Below are 25,206 nucleotides of genomic sequence, written 5' to 3' on the forward strand. Positions count from 1 at the left end.
GAATTGAGTCTTGTGGTTGTCACAGAGACTGTATGGCCCACAAAGCCTAAACAAGTCACTGTATGGACCTTTACTATGCTGACCCTCGGGCTAGACACCCAAGACCTCCAGCCTCTTCCTCAAAAGGCACAAAGACTCCTGAAGCCTCAAACACCCCAGTTTCTTATGGTCCCTGTGCTATAAGGGACCCCATTCTAATCTCCTGGTTCTTCCTACTCATAATCCCAATCCTCTAGTTGTGGAATTTCTTGGAATTTCTGTACCTGGAATGGTGAAATGAAACAAAGTAAGGATTGAAGTGTTTGCTACTTTTGTCTTAGGGTAGAATTATTATTTTGGGGGGATGTATTATCAGCATGCTAACGCCTGTCCCTCTTTTCGTGTCTTCCATGCTTCTCTCTGATGCTTCCTGACTTCTCTTGGAGGAGGTAGGACGGATGAGGTAGATGTTCGCACTGTCTCTGCCCCGCCATGATCGGGGTGGTGTAGAGAATGCAAGTAAATCTGCCCTTTGATCCCTGAACTCATTAGTAAAGAGAAGATAAAAATACATGGAGAAATTAAAGAAAAACTAAATGGGAGACAGCATTGGGGTAGTTGGAGAAAACATTGGTCTATAGTTAAAGAGCTATCGTCGGATCCTCGTTTTTGCAGGATTCATATCATGTGCCTTTGGATTAGTCTTGTAACGGCTTTCAGACTTTGTTTGCTCATCAGTAAAATGAGAACAAGTAATGCCAGTCCTATAGGACTTTTATCAGTACTAAGTGAAAATAATTGTATGTTAAATAATTATATTTAAAATGTTTTTGAAAACATAAATGTTACTGTGTGGTCAGTTTAGTGGTATTCATGACTTCATGAAGAACATGGGATTTTAAATTGGTGTTAGACGAGAGAGCACCTTTGAATAGGTGAAGAGGAGGAGACACAGAATCCTAGGTGTGCGTGTGTGTGTGCACTGGAGGCCACTGAACACAGGCAAGGTGTGTGGGTAGGGACACCGCAGACACAGCTGAGGAGCAGAGGTGTGGGTGGGGAGTAGTAGAACAAAGATTGGACAGATGGGCTTATACTGCAAGAAATACCTTCGCTGTCATTAAGTGCTGCAAAATTTATTACTATTTCATTTCTTAGAAAATTATGAGTAAAAAGATCATTATGAAGGAATAAGTTAATTTTCCAGAGAAATAAGACAGAACATAGCGTATTTCCAAAATTTCTCACGTTGTATCTGTAACATTTGGAAATATTATTTAAAGATAGACTTGAAATCACCTACTGCTTTTTAGAGGTAATATTAAGGCTTAGTGGATATTAGCACCAAGAGATTAAATTTCTTTGATGTATATATACTTTTTGTGGAACATTGGAGGGAATAGCTATAAATAATCAGAAGTGAGTGTTAAATTATATTAAGTATCGTTGAGTGTCATGTAATTATTTTCTCCATTATCTGTTACATCTGAAACCTTTCCTAATTTTTTCCTGAGGTGTACTCTACGTGGTCATGTGGATTTTATACTTCAATAAATTGTTGCATTTAATTTGCTAATCCTTATTTAGGATTTTTATATTTATCTTCCAAACTAGAAAGTTTTCAGTGATCATTAGGATTAATTCTCTTTTCTCAGATAATGTATCTTTCTTAGGACAGAAGTGTACTCTATTTTTATTGCTAGATTCCCCAAATATGCTGAGATGCATTAGGATTCTTAGGACTACATTTCTAATTGCAGAATTTAAAACTTTGGAGTAGGCATTGGCAGCTATTTTCTTGACAGGCCTGTTCAGTATTGTCCCGATTCATCCCACAAAGCTGTGGGTACGCCTTGTATTCAGCTTACTGTTTTTTCAGAAATTACTGATAAGTGTTAGGTGCTATAGCTGCATATACCTTGATGAGCAAACTACCTATCACACTGTCTACATAGAGTTTTTGGTTTAAACAGACACTGAAATAAATGTAAAGTTCTTAATTGTTCTGTGAAGAAACAACTGGGTACCATCAGCCAATATTCACCAGAATGATTTAGGTAAGGGGCCACCGAAGTTTCTTTGAGGAAGCAAGAAGGCAAGTGATTGGGTTCATCCAGGGGTAGGGAGGGAGACCTGTTTATTGCTTTGCCTTTTGCATACTTTGTGATTTTTATCACATATTTACCGTTAAAATAAGGCAACATGCTATGGTCTTGCCCGTTTACGAATACACACACACACACACACATGGTTTTTATTTGACTCAAATTATTCCATGATATGGAAATTAATTTCCTGTGAATTTTATTTTGTGATATTTATGTGTATGCTAAATGAAAGAATAATATAGGTGGTAAAATATTTTGAATGATCCCTGTATCTGAAGTAGAAATTGGGAGATTAAAATTGTGACTTTTTACTTATTTCAGAAAATTCATTGTCTAGTGTAGCAAAAAGTAGAAAGGGGTAGTAGCTTTCAATACTATAATAACTAAGAAATGTCCTGTGCTAGGGTAGAGGTTGGCATCATCGTCTTAATTTGCTTTGGAAAATGACATTTATTCGGTGTGTGTACACCTTCATGTAATTTCAGAGCTCCTTCCTACTGTTTCCAGAGTGAATTGATCTATCCTAAATTGTTTGTTCTTGTCTATAATAAAGTATAACCTTTTAAAGGTATGTTTGTTCTTTTGTGTAGGTAAACAGTTTAAATTATTATTGAAAGTAGGTTTTATGACCTAACCTAATCCTATATCCACATAATTTTAATAAAGGATAGCAAGGAAAACTCATAGTAGTTTAGTATTTATTTTTAAAGTATATTTATATCGTTTATGGAAACTCTAGTCTGTGCGTCATCTCAGCACTTCTTCCTGATCAGTTTCCCTATCTCTAAATATGGCTGTCTTGAGAAAATATGCGATTAGGAAATATTTTTTTTCTCTTTCATTGTTTTTTGCTTCTTTTTCTTTCTTTCTGAGCCTTACCTAAGCTATGGGAAATTAAGTTCGTTGTGATGAATGCTCATTGTATATAACTATACATTATTTTGTCCTTGATTTTTTTCAGAATGCTACTCCAGATTTTAGACAGAGAAACTCAGAATAATGTAGAGTTTTTTTTCCTTTCAGTTTAATTCAGGAAATTGATCATTGTCTAACAGTTGGAACCCAATTTACCTACATTGGAAATCACATGATTATCAGTTAAGTTAGATCTATCTAAAACTGTTTTCAGTTGTTATTATAATGTCTAATGTCTATTTGAAGGCTCCAACAAAATCAAGGATGTATACTAAACTTTATTTTTTATTGAGATAGAATCGAGATAACAATGTATTAGTCTTAGGTGTACAATGCAATGATTCGACACATATATATTGCAAAAAAATCACCACAGTAAGTTCAATTAATATTCATCACTGTACATACTTAACAAAAATTTATTTTCTTGGCATGAGAACTTTCAAGATCCACTCTCCTAGCTACTTTCAAATATGCACTACAGTATTATAGCTATAGTCACCATGCTGTACATCACATTCTCATGACTTTTTCATTTGTAACTGGAAATTTGTACCTTTTGATCCCCTTCACCCATTTTCCGCCCTCCTCTCCACCCCACCTCAGACAACCATCAATCTGTTCTTTATGTCCATCAGCTTGGTTTTTTGTTTTTTTATTCCACATATAAGTGAGCTCGTACAGTATTTATCTTTTTCTGTCTGACTCATTTCCCTTAGTATAATACCCTCAAGGTCCATCTATGTTGTCATAAATGGCAAGATTTCATTCTTTTTTATAGTGGATAATATTCCATTTTATATAGATACCACATTTTCTTTATCTGTTCATCCATCGATGGACATTTAAGTTGTTACATACCTTGGCGATTGTAAATAATGCTGCAGTGAACGTGGGGGTGCATATATCTTTTCAAATTAGTGTTTTTGTTTTCTTAGATAAATACCCCAAAGTGGAATTGCTGGATCATATGGTAGCAATTTTTAACTTTTTGAGGAAACTCCATAATGTTTTCCATAGTGGCTATACCGATTTACATTCCCACTAACAGTACATAAGCTCTTCCTTTTCTCCACATTCTCACCAAAGCTTATTTTTTAATCTTTTTTATAATAGATATGTTCTAATAGGGTGTGAAGTGATATCTCATTGTGGTTTTGATTTGCATTTCCATGATGATTAGTGATGTTGAACATCTTTGCATGTACCGTCTGTATGTTTTTTTTTGGAAAATGTGTATTCAGATCCTTTGCTCATTTTTTAATTGAATTGTTATTTTGCTGTTGAGTTGTGTGAGTTCTTTATATATTTTGGATATTAACTCCTTATCAGATATGTGACTGGTAAATATTTTCTCCCCTTCAGTAAGTTGCCTTTTCACATCTTGATGGTTTCCTTTGTTGTACAGAAGCTTTTTAGTTTGATTAGTTCCACTTGCTAATTTTTCTTTTGTTGTCTTTGCTTTCTGTGTCAAATAAAAAAATATATATATCATTGCTAAGACTGATATCAAGGAGCTTACCTCCAGTGTTTTCTTCTAGGAGTTTTATGGCTTCAGGTCTTACATTCAAGTGTTTAATCCATAAACTTATAATTTCAAATGCTATTTACTAAACAAAGGAAAGTCACATCCAATAACAAAATCTGTACTGAGCCAGAAATGCTATCATTACACATTTTGGGGCACAATTATTATAAATATTATTAGAAACAATATAAAGCAAGGTGAAAACTTTAATGTTCTTGACAGCATAATTTTTAATGAGGACATAAAATGATGAATCTTAATATTAGCTACTGATTTGCTAAAAATGTAGCTGTATAGGAATAGCTTTTAAATTTGTTTTGGTATTGCCACATAAGCACATAAAATTGTGTGTTACAAATCATAGAAAGCAAATAGAAATCTATCATGATATTAATGGAAAATGATAATCATTTATAGTTATATTTTACCTGACATAGACAAAAATGCTATAATATTTCTTCTTAAATGCGTTCAGTTCTCATATTCATGGATTCTGTATTTGTGAGTTCACCTCCTCACTAAAATATATTTATAACTTCCAAATCAATATTCATGTTGCTTTCAGAATCATTAGTGGACGTGTAGCTACGAAAAATTTGAGTTACCTGATGTGTATGTTCCCAGCTCTGACAAACAACGCCATGTTCTGCCTTCTTGTTTCAGCTCTCCTACTGTAAACAAGTATCCTTCTTGTTGTCTGTTTAGTGCTGTTTTGTACATTTTTGTGCTTTTTGTGGGTGAATTTGCTATCAAGGTTGCCAACTGTAGCGCAGAAGTGCTCTCTAGTGTTCCTAAGCCCACGAAGGCTGTGATGTGCCATACAGAGAAAACCCATGTGTGAGATAAGCTTCCTCCAGGCCTGAGTTACAGTTGGCCCTGAGTTCAGTGTTAATGAATCAGCAATATACATTAAATAAGATGTATTTAAACAGAAATACACATAAAATAATGTTACACAATAATCAATTTATAAAAATGTTGTGACCAGAACCTTGCAGGAACTTAACCCCTGCATTTCCCCTAGGAGCAGTGATTCAGTATTTGCTAAGTTAGTCTTTACGGCAACTTTATAAAGCATAACTACCAGGAATGAGAATTAACTATATCTAGATTAAAGCTTTTGAGACTAGCAGTGCTTTCATGTATGCTACTTTTCTTTTTATCAAGAATTTAAATCAGGACAAATTTAAAATTTACTCTAAAGCTACATAAAATTTAAAAGTCTCTGATTCAGCAGAGATAAAATTATGTTCAAAATCATTTGACATTTGTTGTTTTATATTCTACTCCCCTCACCCAAATTAGCTTTTAGTACACTAATTTTTCACATCTTTTGTTACTCACTGTCACCACCACAAAGAAAATGTTATATAAGCGTCTTTAATGGGGTGACATTCAGAGAGTAAAGCTGTTTGGATATGGAGTAAAGACTACTCTTAGAGGGTTCCTTGGATGATATAAAAGGAGGGCATTTAACTAAATGGGGGAATTTAGTGGAAGAATTAAAGAGTGAGAAGATTTGCTTTTGGAGATAGTATCAGAGCAGAGTCATGAAAGACAAATGGGAACTGGCTGAAGAATGGGCAGAACAATGTACCATCTGCATCCACAAAGGCAAGAGGCCAGATACAGCCTCTCCCTGTGGAGCATCAAAGCTGGTCAGTAGAGCTGGAAGGACATAGTGTGCGGGGTCAGGTGAAAGGAATGTACAGGTGAATGGAGGCTTTGGAGCAGAGGCCATGTGTAGGGTTGGCTGAATGCCTTGCTAAATGTAAGAGGCCTGAACCACAGTGTCCAGAAGGTAAGCAGAAGCTGTTGAAATATTTTAATCAGTAAGGTAAACTTGTTGGAATTAATGTTTTAGGAAAATCTTTCTGAGATAGAGTAGAAAATGGATTGGAGTCAGGCCAGACTGATCTGAGGAAGGCGGGACAACTGAATTGTGATAATCCTGACAAGGACCGCCGAGCACCTGCAGTGAAGTGTCGCAGTGACTGTGAGTTACAGGAATGAATGACAGAGAGAACTGACGACTAGTGTGACCTAAGGCAGGGAAAAGTCACGTCAAGAATAACTTCAGGATTCTGTCTTAATCACTTCGTGGTGATGTTCTGTAAGCCAGGGATGTAAAAGTAGAGTAAGTCTGGAGCACGAAATAGTGATGAGTTGAGAGTGCACATGTTGTGTTTGAGGTACATATTCCTTCTTATGTGCTTGGTCTTCCATTCCTGCACAATTATCTGGATCTTCCATTCCTGTGCAGTTTTCTTCTTGTTTCTGTCATTGATATTCACAGAAAACCTTCCCAAATGAGTTGTCAGCATTCATTGTTCCCACTTTCTTACTTCTGCTTCACTCTAGTCTGGTTTCCGTTCCCACCATTCGAAGAATTCTATTTTGGTCATTGTCTCCAGTGACCTACGTGTTAGTAGATCTCTCTGAGGTATTCAGTACAACTTGTTACTCCCTCTCTGACAGACTTCTTTCTCGGTTTCTGTGAAATCACACACACTCCTGAAGTTCCTCCTTCCTTCCTCAGCTTCTCATTTGCCTCTGCCCTTTCTTCTGTGCTTGACCTCTGAATTTTGAAAACTCCAGCCCTGATATCTTTTCGCTTTTTTATCTACATTCTCTCTCTGTGTGATCTTACCCAGTCCTATAGTTTGTTTAATTTATTCTTAAGATTTTTAAAAATGAAAAGAAAAAGACAATAACGTGCTCATGATTTTAAAAAGCAAATGCAGTAATAACAAAGGATACACAGTGAAAAGTAAGTCTTGCCCCACTCCTGTTTTCTGGTCTCTTAGTTCACTTTCCCACAGGCAACCACAGCTAACAGTTTCTTGATATACTGTCAAAGACACTCTTTACATTTATAAGCATGTGTGTCTATATCTTTTAAAACATCCTAAGTGTTAGTATTCTAAATATGTACACCATTCTCTGTTACTTAATATATCTTGGAGATCATTTTGCACTATTACATATAGAACTGCCCTTTTTTTATCATTAGTTTTAGGTGTACAAAACAATGTAATAGACGTTTATACCCCTCAAAAAGTGATAACCCCCCTCTCCTAATCTATTACCCCTGTGACGTCGTATAGAATTGCTTTTCTTTTTGTTTTAATTGATGTACAGATCTCTTACCGTTCAGACTCTTATTATACAAAATCAGGGACTAGAAAGATTTTGATATTAAGGGATACTTGAATTTTATTGTATGATGTATTATAATGTATGTATCCACCCCTCTTTTGAGAAAGGATGTTTTCCTCCTTAATTTTTATAGATGATGTAGTGAATATCCTTTCAGAGATATAAATGTGCACACGTACAGGTCAGTCCAAAAGAAAGATTTGTAGAAATGGAATTGCTGAATCAAACTAGATGTGCATTTAAAAAAATATATTTTACTTTTTTTCCTTTTTTCTTTTGAGTATATTGTTATCAAGGAACAGACTTGGGTTTTAAAGCTTATGTGCATGTGTGTCTCGTAGATGCATAATGCATGTATAAAGACAGGGAACATGCATATAACTTTCTATTAAAGTTTTCTAACTTTATATTATGAAAGATTTCAAGCATACAGGCAAGTTGAATGATTATACAGTGAACACCTGTTTACCCACCATCTAGATTCAGTGATTGTTATCTTGCTATATTTGCTTTATCTGTGTGTGTTTTTCTTTTCACTTTATAAAATTTTATTTATTTTTTCAAAGATTTTTATAAAAATATAGCTAACATAGAATATCATATGTTTCAGGTATACATCTTAGGTATTCAACAGTACCTGTGTGTGTTTTATACAACGTTTAAAAATGAGTTGCAGACCTTATGAAAGCTTATCCCTGAAATCTTTGATACGAATTTTCTATCATTAAGGACATTTTCTATATAACCATAATACAATTAGCATGTAAGGCAACAATAATTCCCTAATATATTCTAGTATCTAATACATACTTGATTTTGCAGTTGTCCCTAAATGTCTGTAGCTGATATTTTGACTGACGATCCAGTCAAGGCTGATTCGTTGTTACTGATTGTTACGTGTTTTAGTCTCTTAATTTATAGCAGGATCTACAAACTACAGTTAGAGGACCAAGTCTCGTCTGCCATCTATTTTTGCAAATAAAGTTTTATTGGAACATGGCCCCACTCACTTGTGTTGTAACTCTGGCTTGTGTTTACACTACAGCAGTGGAGTTGGGAAGTTGGAACAGAGACCATCCTGACTCTGAAACCTAAAATATTTACCGTTTGGCCCTTTACAGAAAAAGTTTGTGGACCCCTTATTTAGAGCATTAGAGCAATTCTCTCACCTTTTAATTTTTTTTCCCATTACATTGACTTTTAGAATTGACCTGCAAATTGCTTTGTAGAACGTGTCTCACTCTGAATTTGCCTCATTTTTTGCCTCTGGATCATTTAGCTTTTTCCTCTGTCTCTTATAGTTTCTGTAAACTGGAAGTTAGGTCCAGCAGCTTTAATTAAAGTTCAGACTTTTTTTTTTTTTTGCAAGGCTATTTATGGTATTGTTTACTTTCTATTGCATCACATCATGATGTCTATTCTGGATGCCCCTTGAGTGAGGTAAGGTCAATTACAGTGTTTGGGTAGAGTATCAGCTTTATCCTCCATTATGCAGCCCTACATCATTCTTTTCCCTAATGGTTTTAACATCCACTGGTAGTCTTGCCTAGATCCGTTATTTCATAAATTACAGTTTTTAAAATTGTAATATTCTGCGTTTATTAGCTGTTTTTTCCCCTTTAAAGAACTTTTCTTCATAAGCATTTGTTTAGAGTTTTGTTATTTTTATTTCTAAGTTTTTGAGGGGAAAAAATTCTATCTTTGTCCCTTATAAAGCTTTTGAAAATAAGTGTTCATGTACATGTTCTTTTCTTATTTACGTAGTTGAAAAGTTTTCATTTGAAGTAGAGCTTTTAAGTGTGTATGTGCACATGTATTTTGAAGACTAAGTTGAGGAGAGAGGACATGAAAGGCTACTGCTGTATCTGTGTTTCATTGTAAGGATTTTCCCCCTCTCTGTAAGACTAAAAATAAAATTTTCATATTATAATTCTAATCGTTAAATATGTAGGCTAGTTTCTAGAGGATTAAACAGCCTGAATATGATTTATATTTTAGATATAATCTTACTATTTTTAAAGAGTATTAGTGTCTTTGAATTTTTCATTAGCGTAGAGATTACTAGCTCTAATAACTAAACCAACTGGGAACTGAAATTATGTTTTTTATAAAGCTGGCAGGGCGTATTAATAGAAAATATGAAGGGGAGTAGTATCGATAAATAAATACAATATTTATTTCTTCTCTCATTGGCTTTTTCCTTAATTAAAGGAAGCAATGAGAATGATATCTTGAGTTATACAACCTTCCTTCTAGGGTGATTTCATTTCTAGTCAGTTTTACATCAAATACAATGCGTGTATTTGACCTTCAAAATACAATTTTTCTTCTTCAAAAGTTATTATTCACGTCCCACTTCCTTCCAAAAGAGAATTGTAATGGCCAAAGGGTAATTTTTTTCTAGCTTTATTAAGATATAGTTGACATATAACATTGTGTAAGTTTAAGATGTTTTGTGTGATGATTTGATTGTATTGCAAAATGAGCAGAACAATAAGGTTAACACATCCATCACCTCACATAATTCTTTTTTTGTGGTAAGAATGTCTAAGATTTACTCTTTTAGTAACTTTCAAGTATATAAAACACTTTTGTAAACTACAGTCCCCATGCTGTACCATAGATTTGCCAAAATTTAATTATAATAAAGTTTGTACTAAAGGGTAATATTTAATGTCTAACAATAGAGGACCCATTTGAATGAGTTTTGCATTGGAATAGTAGTCATCAGTCTTTAAGCATTATGCTGTGGAGAGAAGGATTTGATGATTTAAAGACATGAGAAAAATGTTTCGTGTGTGTGTGTGTGTGTGTGTGTGTGTGTGTGATATACAATACACTAAAATAAACTGGAAGAATATGCAATCAGATGTTAACTATATTAACTATGGTTTTGTCATCTTTTGGTGGTGAAATGAGGGTTGTCTTTAATTTGTGTGTGCCCACGCATGTCTGCACATACAGTTTCCTCAAGTATCAACTATAAAGAAGATCTAATTTAAGAACATTGTGCATTTTTTTAAAAAAAATTGACGGGCCTGCCCAGTGGTTCAGGTGGTTTGAGCGCTGTGCTCCTAACGCCGAGGTCGCCAGTTCTATTCCCACGTGGGCCAGTGGGCTGTGCCCTTTACAGCTAAGATTGTAAACAACGGCTCTCTCTGGAGCTGGGCTGCCATGAGCAGCCAGAGGTCAGCGTGAGCTGCCATGGGCTGCCATGGGCTGCCGTGTGCTGCCGTGTGCGGGTGGCCAGCGTGAGTGGCCGGCAGCCATCGTGAGCAGCCGACCGAAGACCGGTGACCTACTGCCTCAACCCGGGGAGCGCAAGGCTCATAATACCAGCATGGCCAGGGAGCTGTGTCCTATACAACTAGACTGAGAAACAACGGCTTGAACCGGAGTGAGGCTGGGGAGGGGAGATGGAAGAAGGGGGGGAAATGAATACCGCATGTAAGCCAGCAGTGTGTTTAAGTTGCCAGCATAGGTTTTCACTCTTAGGCTGCCTTACTCCTGCACGTGTGCACATCAAAGAAGGAAGAGATCCACTGGGATCGGCAGATCCTGCCTTCCCTTTCTCTCCTAGCCTCAGGCTGTGGTTTTTGTCTCTTTAAAAGTCCACCAGGAAAGTTCAGACTTCTCGTTTCTTCTGTGTACGTTCCTTTTCATCTTCTCCTTTGCTAACTTGAGTACCAGGTGAGGTCTTGGCGTCTTTTCTCTACCATCCTTCTTTTTCAAAAATACCTTTTGCTTAAAGGAGGCTACTCTGGGGTGGGGGAGCCGGGAAAGGAAAGATGGTAAAAATGGGAACCTTGAGGGGTTAGCATAAGAATCCAAGCAGTATGATTTGATAGGTAGCAACCCTACAGAAGCTGCTAGTTAATTAATTCTGTATATTTGATGATATTTTAATAGAGTAATTGAAATTCATACATAAAGAACTTTAATGGCTCCTGAAAAGGTGGCTTACTTTGAAGTGCATTAGGCAGTTTCTAAGCTAATATTAACACAGGAATAATCTAAAAGTAACTGTGAGCCTCAGATTCCCATTCAGGGTAAGTAAAAGTCAGCAGTGGGACACAGTAGTTAGCCAACCCGTGTTGACCACCCGCTGAGCAGAGTTTCTGTGGAGAATTGTGAGCCAACCACTCAGGCCTGTGCAGTCCAAGCTCATGGGCATAGCCTGACCCTGTGCACAAGTGCTGGAGTCCGCAGAAAGCAGAGCAATGCAGGGATCTCTGAGTGAGATGGAAGGAAGAGCACGGACAGGCCACAGCCAGGGAGACTGCATTCTCCACTACTACTTCCCACTTTGGGGACTCTGGCTCTAGACAGATACTCGAGTTTGGTAGAATCCTTGATAGAGAAGTAATTTTCAGCTAGGGAAGCTCTTAGAGATTTGATTTGTGACATAAGAAAATTTCTGGTGCAGGCAGAGTCGGGAAAAACATACGGCATTGTGGTAGCACATCATAAAAATAAAAGTGAATAATAGTCACACTGTTCAAATCAAGGGCGGTTCCTAAAATTCAAGCAAGTAGTCTTTCACCCAGGGTTAACCAAGGTGTTTAAACAGCTATCTCTTCAGGACTCAGCAGGGGCCCCTTTTAGAGAAGATGCTAAGAGTGGTCAGGGCAATAGATCTGATAGCCATCTCTGCATAGTCAGGCTGGTTTGCCTGTGAACAAAGACTGCCAGTCTTTGTGGGATGAATCTTCAGCTCACAGTTACAACCTGCTTCTACAAAGTGAAAAATAGCCACTGATGTAACCCGTTAACGCAGTTAAAGCAGGCTTTGTAAAGCACACTCCCACCCTGTGGGCCCTCACCCCTGCTGCTAGTCAATGGAGCTGGCACCGTGGCAAACTTATTCTGCGTCACTGTAGCCCATTTGCTGAGATGACATAAGACTCTGAAAATGGTATTGCACATTTGTATTCTTTACTAGTAAAGGAATTCTATAGCAAGGTAAAATGAGAATGTACTTTTTCATGTTCTTCAACTTTATATTTTCTACCAAATTCTGCTGTTATTTCTTTAGTTCTCTGCTTAATAATCAGTACCATCAGCCAACATTTTGGTTGTTATGTTTGGTTTGGATCTTCACATGTTAGGTAGAAAATTATGCACCAGAACACATACAGGGGAAATGAAGGGTGTGGAAAATAGGTAAGAAGACGTGATTCAAGAGAAGATAGCACATGATAGGGCTTAAATACTGTGAGAGGTATCAGTGGTTACAACCCTGGTTTTTATTAGCGTTACTTGGGAACTTAAAAAAATATAGATGCCTGGGTCCTATTCCCTGAGAATTTCTGTTTTAATTAATCTGAGGCAGGAACAAACCCATGTGCAAGCATGTATGTGCGTGAGTGTGTGTGTGTTTCCCTTTCATAATCTCCCTAGATCATTCTGTGTAGCCAGGAATGAAAACTTGTAGATTATATGTTTTATGTTTAGCTTTAGAAAGCAGAACTAGTAGCATTGAGGGAAAGTACAAGATAGAAAGTTTCAGCTCATTATACTGAAAAATGTTCTGGCAATTAGAACTTCTTCCTTGTGGGAATATTCAAGTATACATGAGTTAATCACTTGTAAAGGTTGCTGTGAAGATGACTGCTTTGTATAAAATGTAGGACTTAGTTCCTTAATTTTATTAAAAAAGAGAAAAGAGTGTTGCTATGCTTCTGCAGATTTGGCACGGAGTGTGCTAAGATCATGGGCATATTGAGTTTGAGACATCTATGGGACATCTAGGTGGAGATGTTAGTTGATATATGGCTTTGGAGCTCAAGAGCTCCTGACTGGGAGAACATCAGTGAAAAGGTGGTAGTGGAAATTACCGTCTCCATACTGTTTTTCATTCATTTGACCCGTGTCTTATGAACTTGCCATGTATTAACAGTGATGAACAAGGCATGGTCTCTGTGCTCATGGAGCTTCTAGACAAGGAAAGTTAAAGCTGAAGAATCTTTACAACATTACTTGAAGAATCTTAAATTGTCATCGCTGTCAGCTAGATGGCTGCAGTAGAGGCCAGGATTTGCAACTGGATTGTAAATTCCTCAAAAAACTTCTTTATAATACATCTGAAACGAATGACAATATATGCAGACATTGAGGTTGATGAAAAAAAGAGAAATTGTGGTGGTGATTTCTCAGCCAGAAAATAAAAACATGGAGAAAGATTTCCAAGATCTCTTATTTCATTTATATTTTGCTTTTTTTCCCCTGCCATCCTTTCTCTTCATCTCTTAAATTTTCCTGCATTTTGTAACATCATTATTATCAGTTCTTGAATAGAGATATTTTTTGATAAACAATTATTCCTTGGTATCTGATTTTTAAATTTGCTCAAGGACTTATTGAAAATATGATATTAATGTAACTCTAACAACCACAGATACCGAGAGGCTATTCAGAAGTGGGATGAAGCACTACAGTTAACCCCAAATGATGCTACACTGTATGAGATGAAATCACAGGTAATGATTATGGAGAATTTCACTTTCATTGTGAAATTGCACTATGTTTGTTTGGTAAGCAATGATGAACCAAAATAGCATTTCCTTCCATTTTCTTTTTAAAATACAATTTACATGGGAAAAAAATAAGTAACCATATTATTTATGGCTCTGCCTTATGTGTCAAATTAGAAATTCGTTTATCTTCACCATGAAGTTAACTGGTTTTTCAACCTAACTATGGTAAAATATGAGTAGATAGATACCTTTTAAAAAGTCACTGGTGATCTCCTAAATAAATGAAATGTGTCTGCTTTCCTTGGAACTTAATTGTAGTGGACTTAGAAATAACTTAGTTCCTTCGGAATATGGATAGATTGGATTCTGGATGATGATATTTCTCTAAAAATGGCCTACTCCTTAGGAAAAGGTCAGAATAGACTCAATTTACTAATAGTTTAAAAAATAACATTTGTACTTAAAAATACATATCTAATATTTTGTGAGAAAGTTGATAAGGAAAACCTCTGAGCACTTAAATTAGTTATCCAAGATTTTTCAAATTTCAGAGCATTACACATATTTTTGGCAGGGAATAGTTATAGTTCAGCCTTGATCTACACACCTAACAGATGTCATACTGATGATGATCTCAAACATAGCACACATTATCAGCTTTGATTTTAGTTTATCCAGGAAAAACCCAAATAAATTATGTCTATTGAGTGAAGTGCTATGAGGACCTTCATTTGAATGTCTTTAATTTTCAATTTTGAATATGTATATATTAAAGGCAGTATTTGTGGTGAACTGTATGAAATGAGTTGTTTAATTTGTAATCTGATAATGATGGTTGTGTCACAAATTTTGTGAAATGCTTATGGTCCCAAAGATTATAGATAAAATCCAGCCCTTTCCCATAGATGGAAGGTAGAGAGTTCTGGAACACACTGGTTTTTCTGATTTGTATGGTATGAAAAACTCAATTATGGGGAGGCCTGTAGAGTGCTTAAATGATTTTTATAGCAGGGAGATGTTCATTAGGGACAGGATGGGTGGTTGAGCAAATTGAAATTTACCTAGTTTAACAGCAAGACCTGGGGTACCCTAAAAACTACATTGAAACCACATTGTAAGTAGAATAAATAGAAGCGGAATTGATACTTCAAATAGCTCAGAGCCACCGTGGTTAAAGTATGACTGCATGGTTTTGACTAGATGGATGATAGGGTTCAAATATTAGAAAGGGAATAGTTTATATTTTTATAGTTATTTCAGGAGTAGGAAGAAGAATATAATTCCTGGCCCTAAATGGCAGAGGAGGGGGTCAAAACCACTGAAATGCTATGTTTACCAGACTAAAAATACATTTTTAAAAATAAAAGGGTTGTTTATATATGGTTATCCATTAGTAGTTGGCTAGTTTATGAATATTACTGACAGGTTTTGTTTCTTCTTTTTGGCTACAGGTCCTTATGTCTCTTCATGAAATGTTCCCTGCAGTTCATGCAGCAGAAATGGCTGTCCAGAGAAATCCACATTCATGGGAGTCTTGGCAAACTTTGGGACGTGCTCAGCTTGGATTAGGAGAGATAGTCTTGGTAAGGAAGTCAGAAGATTATAATGCTGAAATTTTATTTTGACATGTTTTTGATCAGCTGAACCTAGAAGTTAGTCATTTATCAAATATATATATATGCAAAAAATGAATAACAAATTATCTTTTAAAGGTATTAAGCTATAAACACAGATCAGAGTTATTACTGAACATCTTTTTCCATTATCAACACCAATTATATTGGGGTTAGAATATTTTTCAGGTATTTGAAATCATGGAAATTAAAAAAAAATTAACACAAAATGTTGGCATTTGGTAAACCTTATTTAAGTATAAAGTGAGCAACTTTTAGGTTAGTTCTTTTAAATTTACCACATTATGACTTCAACTTTTTATTTTCCTATGGATAAGATTCTGTCCATTATGTTGTGAAATTCTTAGAGAAATTGAAAGTGTTATTTTGTCCTTATTTAATATTTTTGTAGGGCTCTACTTAAATTTAAATTTGTAAATTTTACATAAACTTAATTCTTTTGAAAGACTGGAATGATTAAAAAAATGACTTTACTCAATATCCTAATGAAGGGATACTGTGAAAAATATATGAAAGCAAACTAAAATTTTTAACATCTAATAATTCTTTGTACACACTCACACACACACACTGTGGGTGCCAAAAAATGTATAAAAGTGGACACTTTGGTCAGCGTTACTCAAGCAGTACTTTGCCTTAATCAGAAGTATCTGGATGCTGATGGTAACCACTTTGAGCACCTCTTGTAATTGCGAAGTCAAATGTGATGTGTATTCATCTTATGTTATCGGTATATGTTGAGTATTACAACTTTAATAGTTTTTTCCTTTCTTAAAATGTGTATACATTTTTTTGGCACCCTCTGTGTGTGTGTGTGTGTGTGTGTGTGTGTGTGTGTGTGTGTGTGTGTCCATATATATATGGACACTTACACACATATATATATAATTTCTCCTTTAACTTAGTTGTTATTTATTTAATTTCCACATATTTGTGAATTTTCCAGTTTTCCTTTTGCTACTGATTTCAAGTTTTACTCCACTGTAGTCAGAAAAGATGCTTTGTGTGTCTTCTTAAATTTATTAAGACTTGTTTTGCAACATAACGTGATCTATAAGGAAAATGTTCCATATGAGCTTGAGAATAATACATATTCTGCTGCTGTTTGGTGAAATGTTCTGTATAGGTCTGTTAAGTCCCTTTGTTCTGTAGTGTTGTTCAAGTTTTCTGTTTTCCTTATTGATCTGCTATAGCTGTCTGTTTCTCCTTTCAGTTCTGTCAGTGTTTATATACTTAGGTGTTCTGATGATGGGTGCATATATATTTATAATTGTTATTTCTTTCTTGGGAATTAACCCTTTTTTCATTACGCAATGACTGCCTTTGTCTTCTGTGACATTCAATACATGTTAGCATTATTATGATCTAAGTTCTTGGCTTCAAGGGTATTCATTCCTGGTACCTTCCTGATCATGGTTTAGCCTAGGAAATACCTAGATTCATATATTTGCTGATCTGCAGAAGCTGAGCAATGCATTTGCATTGGTTTGAACCATAATATCAGTACCTCTATTTTAATGGACTTTTAGTTCTCATCAGCAATTTATGTCAGTCACTTTCTTTCACACCTTTATAACCTTTTTTTTTTTCCATCATAACCATCATCTAGTGGTTAGGGTATAGTGCTAACTTGCATCCTTTAAAAAAAAAAAAAAAAGAAATATATCTATCTATCTATCTATCTATCTATCTATCTATATATATATATATATATACACACACACACACACACACATATATATACATATATACATATATATATGTGTGTATATATAGATATACATATATGTATATATGTATATATAGTGGATTATGTTCAATACACTCATTTTTTTAAAACAGAGCCAATGAAAAACCCTGACCTTTTTCCTAACTAGGCAATTCGAAGTTTTCAGATAGCCCTTCACATCTATCCAATGAACCCTGAAATATGGAAAGAAGACCTTTCTTGGGCAAGAACTCTTCAGGAGCAGCAGAAGGCAGCCCAGAGGATTAAGAAAAGTGAAGCGCCAGCGGAAGTAACACATATCTCTCCAAAGTCGATTCCTGACTATGACTTTGAAAGTGATGAGATTGTTGCTGTTTGTGCAGCTATTGCTGAAAAACAGAAGACAGTTTCAGAAAATAAAACAATGGTTATTGTGTCAGCTTCTGGGACTGTAGAGACTGTAACTGAGAAGGAAGATGGTGCTACACCACCAGATGGTTCTGTTTTTATCAAAGCCCGATGAAGCATAGTAGGAATTAATTGAATCTGTCTTTTTGATTGCCACTTAAAAATTTAGGCTTAGGGGGCATTTACTCTTGAGAAACAGGATAAAACTCCTGTTTGTAAAATACGTTTTTCGGATGAGACATAAAAACTAAATGGTAGAATTATTGTATCGTGTTTGGACTACGCTTTGATAAGTTATGATTTAAACTTCGTAAGATTAGAATTCCGAGTACAGTGGTTTTTGATTAATAAACTTAATCCAAATATATAAATGAATACATTTTAAAGACCCAACTTGAAAGGTGAATTCTCGAATAGTGAATAACTTGATGGCCAGTGTTATTAAAATGTTGATCGTTGACTTCTGTTTTATGATAAAGGAGGTTGGTGATTTTTTCCCCTCCTAAAAATATACTGCTGTTACTATTTGCTCTTCTATTTTTCTTGTTTCATTAGAGTAAGTCTGTCACAAAGCTTGAATATTTTTGACATTCATTGTGACTCAAAGTTGTCATTGGTTATATGTAGATTCTTTGAAATTTGGGCTGGCAATGCATGCAAATATGTACATTCTGAACATTTTCTGTATTTTCTCTTATTCTGATTTGTGCTTATATTTTGACTTCAAAATTATGATAGCCTTGGTAGTTGTCGCCTTTAGTGTTTGTTGGATGTGTGAAGTACTAACAAGTGTAAGAATGATGGTTTTATTTTTTAATTGTTAAAGTAGATAGTCCTTATCACATGCGAGTCATTTTTAAGATGTGCTTTTTAAAAACATGAATGGCTCTTCTACAGCTACATCATAAATTGTACTGCAGTGTTGTCCCAGTCAAAAGCAGTATTTTCTTCATTTTTAAAAGCTTAATAACTTACCTTTTGCTTGTAACTTTCCCGCTGATGGTTTGGTAGTCCTTTTCTGGATAACTTGTTTGGAACTACTCAGTGAAATGAGAAATAATCACAATTTTAAATAGCTAAATTATATCTTTCTAAAAATAAAAAAGTAGGGATGTTATTATTAGAGTGCCAGTGAGTGACTAACTTAGGCACAACATACCTGGAAACTGAAATGTGATTTATAGTACGATCCCATGAGTAGAGAAGGATATATTGAAGAAATAATTCTTTGAAACACCATAATTACATCCACAAATCAATACTGTCACTGCTAATGTGAATTATTATTTTTATACTGCATATATTGTAGTGTAATTATATAAAACTACTGGGTACTGTTACTTCTGATACTCAGGAAGCTATTATTGGTGTAAAATTAATTTTATCCTTTAGTAAGTTACTTTATTTTAAGAAATCTTACCTTGTTTGGAACATATAAATAATGGTCTACATTTTTCTGAGATGATTTTTAAAATATTTCTTTTAGTGGAATGTTCTCCTCTTTTTTTCAGAGTCAGAGAAGTCTGGCACTTGCCTTGAAAAGTATTATATTTTCCCCCAAAGTTATATTGGAAAGTTAGCTCTGGTTAGAGAGGTTAGTTTTAGAATGATCCAAAAAACCCCCCACAAATATTAATTATATTTTATTTTGTTAAATAAGAAATATTCTCAAAGGGTAGATAGTTGGGTACCTAGAGAAGTGAGCACTTATCATTTGGTATGTTGTTTTAAGTAATGGGTGTTTGTTTATTGTATAATTTGTGAATAGTTTTTGCTGTATTTTAAAGATTTGCCTATTATTTTGTGTTGCTAGCTTTTGAAAAATTAGATTGATTTTTTTCTCATGTAAAAATAAAATATGTAAAGTACCTTGTGTGGTGTCTCGCATATGAAGTACTCAGTAAATGCTAGCTTTTTCTATGAAGACCTTGAATTAGTTTGGAGATATTTAACCTCCATTTCTTCTGACTATAAGAAAGCAGAACTTGTTTTGTAATCTTTTCCTTATCTGAAAGTCAGAAGTCACTACTTCTGATATTATAGGACAGATGGTATCGATTGTGGATTCTTATTAGTATAAGGTCTATGTTCAACCCCAAAGAGGCAAGACCCAGGGTGGAGTGCATGTAGCCACTAGATTCTGTTTAAGAACCCAGTGTTTCCTCTGTGTTGACAGGGGTAGGCCAGGTTTTTCTCTTCCTTACTCACATGTGAGACAAGATGGTTTACACATGAGATGGAGGAGAGAAAGAAATAGTGAGTTATGGAGAAGGAAAGCAGCTCATTTCTCTAGGCCCCCAAAATGCTTAGCTAACACTCTTCTATGCATGAAGAGAAAAAAAAATATTATTTTATAAGGATGTGAATAGTGATATGCTGACATTTACTAAGCTTGTTAACTGTAATAACAAATTCTTTTGAATCTGAAAAAAAATTGATGTTTGTGATAATATAAAGATGTTTAATATACTTTGTGAAACAACACTGAACACCAGAAATATACTGTATATAATTTGTATTTTTCTTGTTTAAAAATTGTGTGGCATAGACACTCATTAGTCAGAATACTACACATCCAGACCATGCCTGATAATTTGAGAATCATATATTATTCTCTAGACAACAGGTTCTTAGGTTGTAGAGTATTTATCTTAAACGTGCTAACAAATACTACATAAACATTGAAAAGTCATGCATGGTATAAATAACAGAGCTTAAATCTACTGCAATTGGGTTCTATGTACAAAATTTTATGGTACCGTAGGAGGATAAGAATGAAAACCTTTTAAGTTGATGTTACATGGTAAAACTATAACGAAGACTTAAATAAAAAGCTTTGTCACAGAAAGCTGGAGTTTCCATGATTATAACTGATCGATCTAGCATTTTTAGTTTGAAAATTATGCTTTATGTAATGACGTCAACAGCTTATTTCATTGCCCTTCCCAGCAGTAGGAAATTGTCAATCATTTCTTTAATTTCAGGCTTTGTGAGTCAGAAGTGCTTCTAAATTGACTCTGGACTTTGATTTCATGACATAATATATATAAATGATTTGTGAGTTGACACAAGAGCCGTAGTTTTATAATTATCTTCAAATCAATAACTATATTAAAGGTGTGGGTGTTTTTTTTGAGAGATTACTATTAAACTTGATGGTATATTTGTAATTGATGGCATTTTAGGATTGAGAAAGTAATGTGTTTTTTTAAACCAGTAATACAGAAATTTGTAAATGGTTTACTCATTACCAAAGTAAATTGAAATATGTCACTTTACTCATTTGCAATTAAATTATGTTCACTTGAATTGAAGAGAAGGAGTGGCCCTATAGCTAGTGTACCATGACTTGTGCCTTAATGTGTGCTGTGTGTGAACTTCACCTGTTTTATGTGCCAAGGTGGAAAAAGGGTTGAGAAATGTTGATCTATACTTTGTTGGGAAGGCAGAGGGTGGAGATGGCTTCTGTTCATAGTGTTTCTTTGGACATTCATTAACCAAGGAGTCCTGATCTGTCCCTTCCTTCCTCCCACCTCCTCAAGAGAGGGAGTTCGGGTTAAATAACTGGACATGAAAGCTCTTTCTTTCCTTATTTTGGATTTGTCATGCCTGCAGAGAGCCTATGAAGGCTCTCTCTCTACAAGGAAAGACCATGGTTGTGCAGGACTGTCCATGCCTTGGTGAGCAGGTCTAATTCTTGGTTTGGTATTAGGTGGCCGTTGTTGGCACAAACCTGTATTACATCCTCTAACCTAGACTTCTTCAGCATTAGTCTGATGTATTGAATCTATCTGCCTGACTCTGTCTCAAGTGGCTCAGAAGTCAGGGGACAAGGGGTATTAATATGACTCCCTCTAACCATGGGAAAACTTTGAAGTATAGTGCAGGTTATACTTCAAAGTAAACGAGTCAAAAACCAAATAGGGACTTTTAAAAATAATTTTAGATTTTTTTTTTTAAATCATGGAAATTTGTTCAAGATACCGTGTTTCCCCAAAAATAAGACTTAGCCAGACCACCAGCTCTAATGCATCTTTTGGAGCAAAAATTAATATAAGACCCGGTCTTATTTTAATATAAGCCCGGGTATAATGTAATATAATATAATATATAATATAATACCCGGTCTTATATAATTTTTATTATATTAATTTTTGCTCCAAAAGACATTAGAGCTGATGGTCCAGCTAGGTCTTATTTTCGGGGAAACATGATATTCAAAAGGTCTACTGACTTTGGAATTGTGATAGACCACAATATTGACTCTAGATTTAATCCAATTAAATGTGAAAGGAAAGAATGTGAAATGACCCATGATACCGTCTGCCCATTCTGTCAACTTTCTTCAAGTATAGTTTGCATATAACAAATGCACCCATTGTATGTTTATAGTTTGAGGAGTTTAGACAAATGTAAACATCTAGTCAATCACCGTTACCATCAAGATGTAGAATATGTCCACCAACCACAAAGTTCTCTAATGCTCATTTGCAGTCAGTTCTCCATTCCCAACAAACAGCCCTGTTCAATTATTGATCTGCTTTCGGTGTCTATAAATTGGATTTGATTTTACTGGAATTTCAAATAAAGATATCATACAAAATGTACTGTGTGTCTGACATTTGTTGCTCAGCATAATACTTTTGAAATCCATCCATGTTGAGATTCTTCCATGTTATTGTGCATATCAGTAATATGTTCATTTTTATTGCTGAGCATTATTCTATTGTATGGATGTACCACAGTTTGTAGCTTTTCGTATCTGTTGGACATCTAGGTTGTTGATGAATATCTCAAGTTTTGATCTATTATAAATAAAGCTGTTAGGTATACATGTCAAGTCTCCATATCTTTGTCAGTGCATGGTGTTGTCATTGTTTTTAATTTGAGTGATGTTAGTGGCTGTGTAGTGGTATCTCATTGTGGTTTTAATATGTGTTTTCCTGATGGTGTTTAGCATCTTTCATATGCTTGTTTGACATTTGTATATCTTCATTTGGGAAGTGTCTGTTCAAATATTTTGCCCACTTTTTGTTTGGGTTATCTTATTATTGAGCTGTAAGATTTTTTTCTATATTCTAGGTAAAAATACTTTACATGTGTTGTGAATATTTTGTCCCTATTTGTGCCTTGCCATTTTTTTTTACACTTTATTTATTTATTTAGACATTCACTATTGTATTAATTTCAGGTATAGAGCATAGTGGTTAGACATTTACTTGTATATAATTTAAGAAGTGATCCGCCTGACTAGTCTAGTACCCACCTGGCACTATGCATAAGTATTACCATATTATTGACTGTATTCTCTATGCTTTACATCCCCATGACTATTTTGTAACTACCAATTTGTACTTCTTAATCCCTTCACCTCCCTGGCACTGGAACCCTGGGCTGAGGAGCCTGGTGTGGGACTGGGACCCCTTGCTCCTCGGGGGGACCTCTGCAGCCAAGATATCACTCCCTATTTTTAATGGTCACACGTGACTATGGGACCAGCCTATTCAATGTCTCTGCCCCTCCTGCCAGTCTCGAGGAGGCTTCTTATGTATGTCCATAGTTGTAGGGCTTTGGTTCAGCAAGACTTCAGGTGATTCTCAGTGGTAGTTGTTCTGTAGTTTAGTTGTAATTGATGTGGTCCTCTTGCGAGCTTTTTGTCAAATTTCTCAGCTGCAGCAGTTTCTCAGAAGCAAGCAGCATCCCAGCCAGTGAGTTCTCCTGACTGACTTGCCAAAACTCAGGGTGGAAAAATAATTTTCCTCCTGCCTTCCTATGTTTTTCTGGCTAGACTAATAATCAAATTAATACGAGACAGATTAGCAGGAGAAAAACTAAAGTTTAATGACATGTATCCCTCCTGTGTACGTGGGAGAGACCAAGAAAATTGAGTAACTTCCCTTTTTGTTTTCTTAATGATACCTTTTGAAGAAAGAAGTCTTTAATTTTGATGAAGTCCAGTTTTTCTTTTTCTGTTATGTTTGTACTTTCTGTGTGCTGAGAAATCTGTGCCTACTCTAAAATCAGAAAAATTTTGTTTTCTGCTAGATATGTTATAGTTTTAGCTTTCACAATTAGGTCTGTGATCCATTTCAAGTAAATTTTTATGTATAGTATGAGGTAAAGGTCAAGTTTTGTTTTGTTTTTTGATGTCCAGTTATTCAAGCACTAGTCATTGAAAAAACTCTCCTTTCCTGTTGAAATCCTTGGCATCTGTTGAAAATCAATTCACCATGTATTGAAAGTTTGTGCTCTGTATTCTGTTACACTGATCTGTATGTCGATTCTTCTGTCAATACCACTGTCTTGATTACTAGCTTAAAAATTGTAGTCTTAAAAATCAGTGTGATTTTTCTAAATTTGTCTTATCACCCCAAAATTTTGCTATTCTAGTTTCTTTGCCCTTCCATATACATTTTAGAATCAACTTCTCTCTCTCTACATGCAAGTCAGCTGGGACTTTTATTGGAATTGGGTTGAATCTATTAATTAGTTTGGAAAGAATTGCCATCTAACAATGTCATTCATATCTTTGAATCCATGATCATGGTATAACTCATTGTTTTAGGTCTTTAATTTCTCGTAATTTTTGTTGTTGTTAGTTTTTGTGAAGCGGTCTTGCCCATATTTTTAAGTTTATGCTGAAATATTTCATATTTTTTGATGCTATTACAAGGAGTGTTTTTAAAATTTCATTTCCTAATTTTATTTAGAAATACAGTTGATTTTTGTATATTGACCTTGTAGCCTATAAGAGTCAAATGTTCTCTCTTGCTAGGAGTCCATGTTTCTCTGGTTTCACTGTTCTGGAGAACAATCATGAGATGATACTTGCAGCATCTTAGGCTCAGGTTTGGTGGGGGAGAGGTGGAAGAGAGCAAACTTCATGGCTTGTATTGTTCTGAAACTAGTACAAGTGATTTAGTGAAAATGAGTATTTCTGGGTTAAGGTTTATGGCCAAAGGCATAGCCAACAGTAAATACAAATTTGCCTGAATTTTTCCATGGCCCTTTGTGTTTGTGGCTCCAGTAAGAAACTTGTGGAGAGGAGTCACTGTGCTTTGGGAAAAAACTCTTGCATTCCATGGCCTCTGGTCAAAGTACCCTTAATAACTCTAACAATCTTACAACCTTTTCTAACATATTTGACCTGGTTGGTTAGATTGTCAAATATTATGAGATCATGTTAAAATTACCTGTCTGCTATATCCTGTTGGGACCAGGTAAGATTTCACAGCAGCCAGTTAGACAATCAGAACTTTCTTGCACAGAAAATTTGAAGCTGTAAATGGTT

At 35.2% G+C, this 25,206-nt stretch overlaps 1 protein-coding gene across 5 annotated transcripts in view; it reads left to right on the plus strand.

Moving 5' to 3' along the window:
- Positions 1-20,763, plus strand: part of TTC33 (tetratricopeptide repeat domain 33) — a 38,799-nt gene extending 18,036 nt beyond the window's left edge. For all 5 annotated transcript variants that reach the window (XM_019737218.2, XM_019737215.2, XM_019737214.2 and 2 more), the window contains exons 3-5: positions 14,087-14,168; positions 15,617-15,748; positions 17,677-20,763. In XM_019737218.2, coding sequence (XP_019592777.1) covers positions 14,087-14,168; positions 15,617-15,748; positions 17,677-18,030 — 568 coding nt within the window. In that variant the 3' untranslated portion in view covers positions 18,031-20,763. The remainder of the gene's footprint in view (positions 1-14,086; positions 14,169-15,616; positions 15,749-17,676) is intronic.
- The last annotated feature ends 4,443 nt before the right edge of the window (positions 20,764-25,206 follow it).

The sequence above is a fragment of the Rhinolophus sinicus genome, linkage group LG03, assembly GCF_036562045.2.
Source record: "Rhinolophus sinicus isolate RSC01 linkage group LG03, ASM3656204v1, whole genome shotgun sequence".
Lineage (NCBI taxonomy): Eukaryota > Metazoa > Chordata > Mammalia > Chiroptera > Rhinolophidae > Rhinolophus > Rhinolophus sinicus.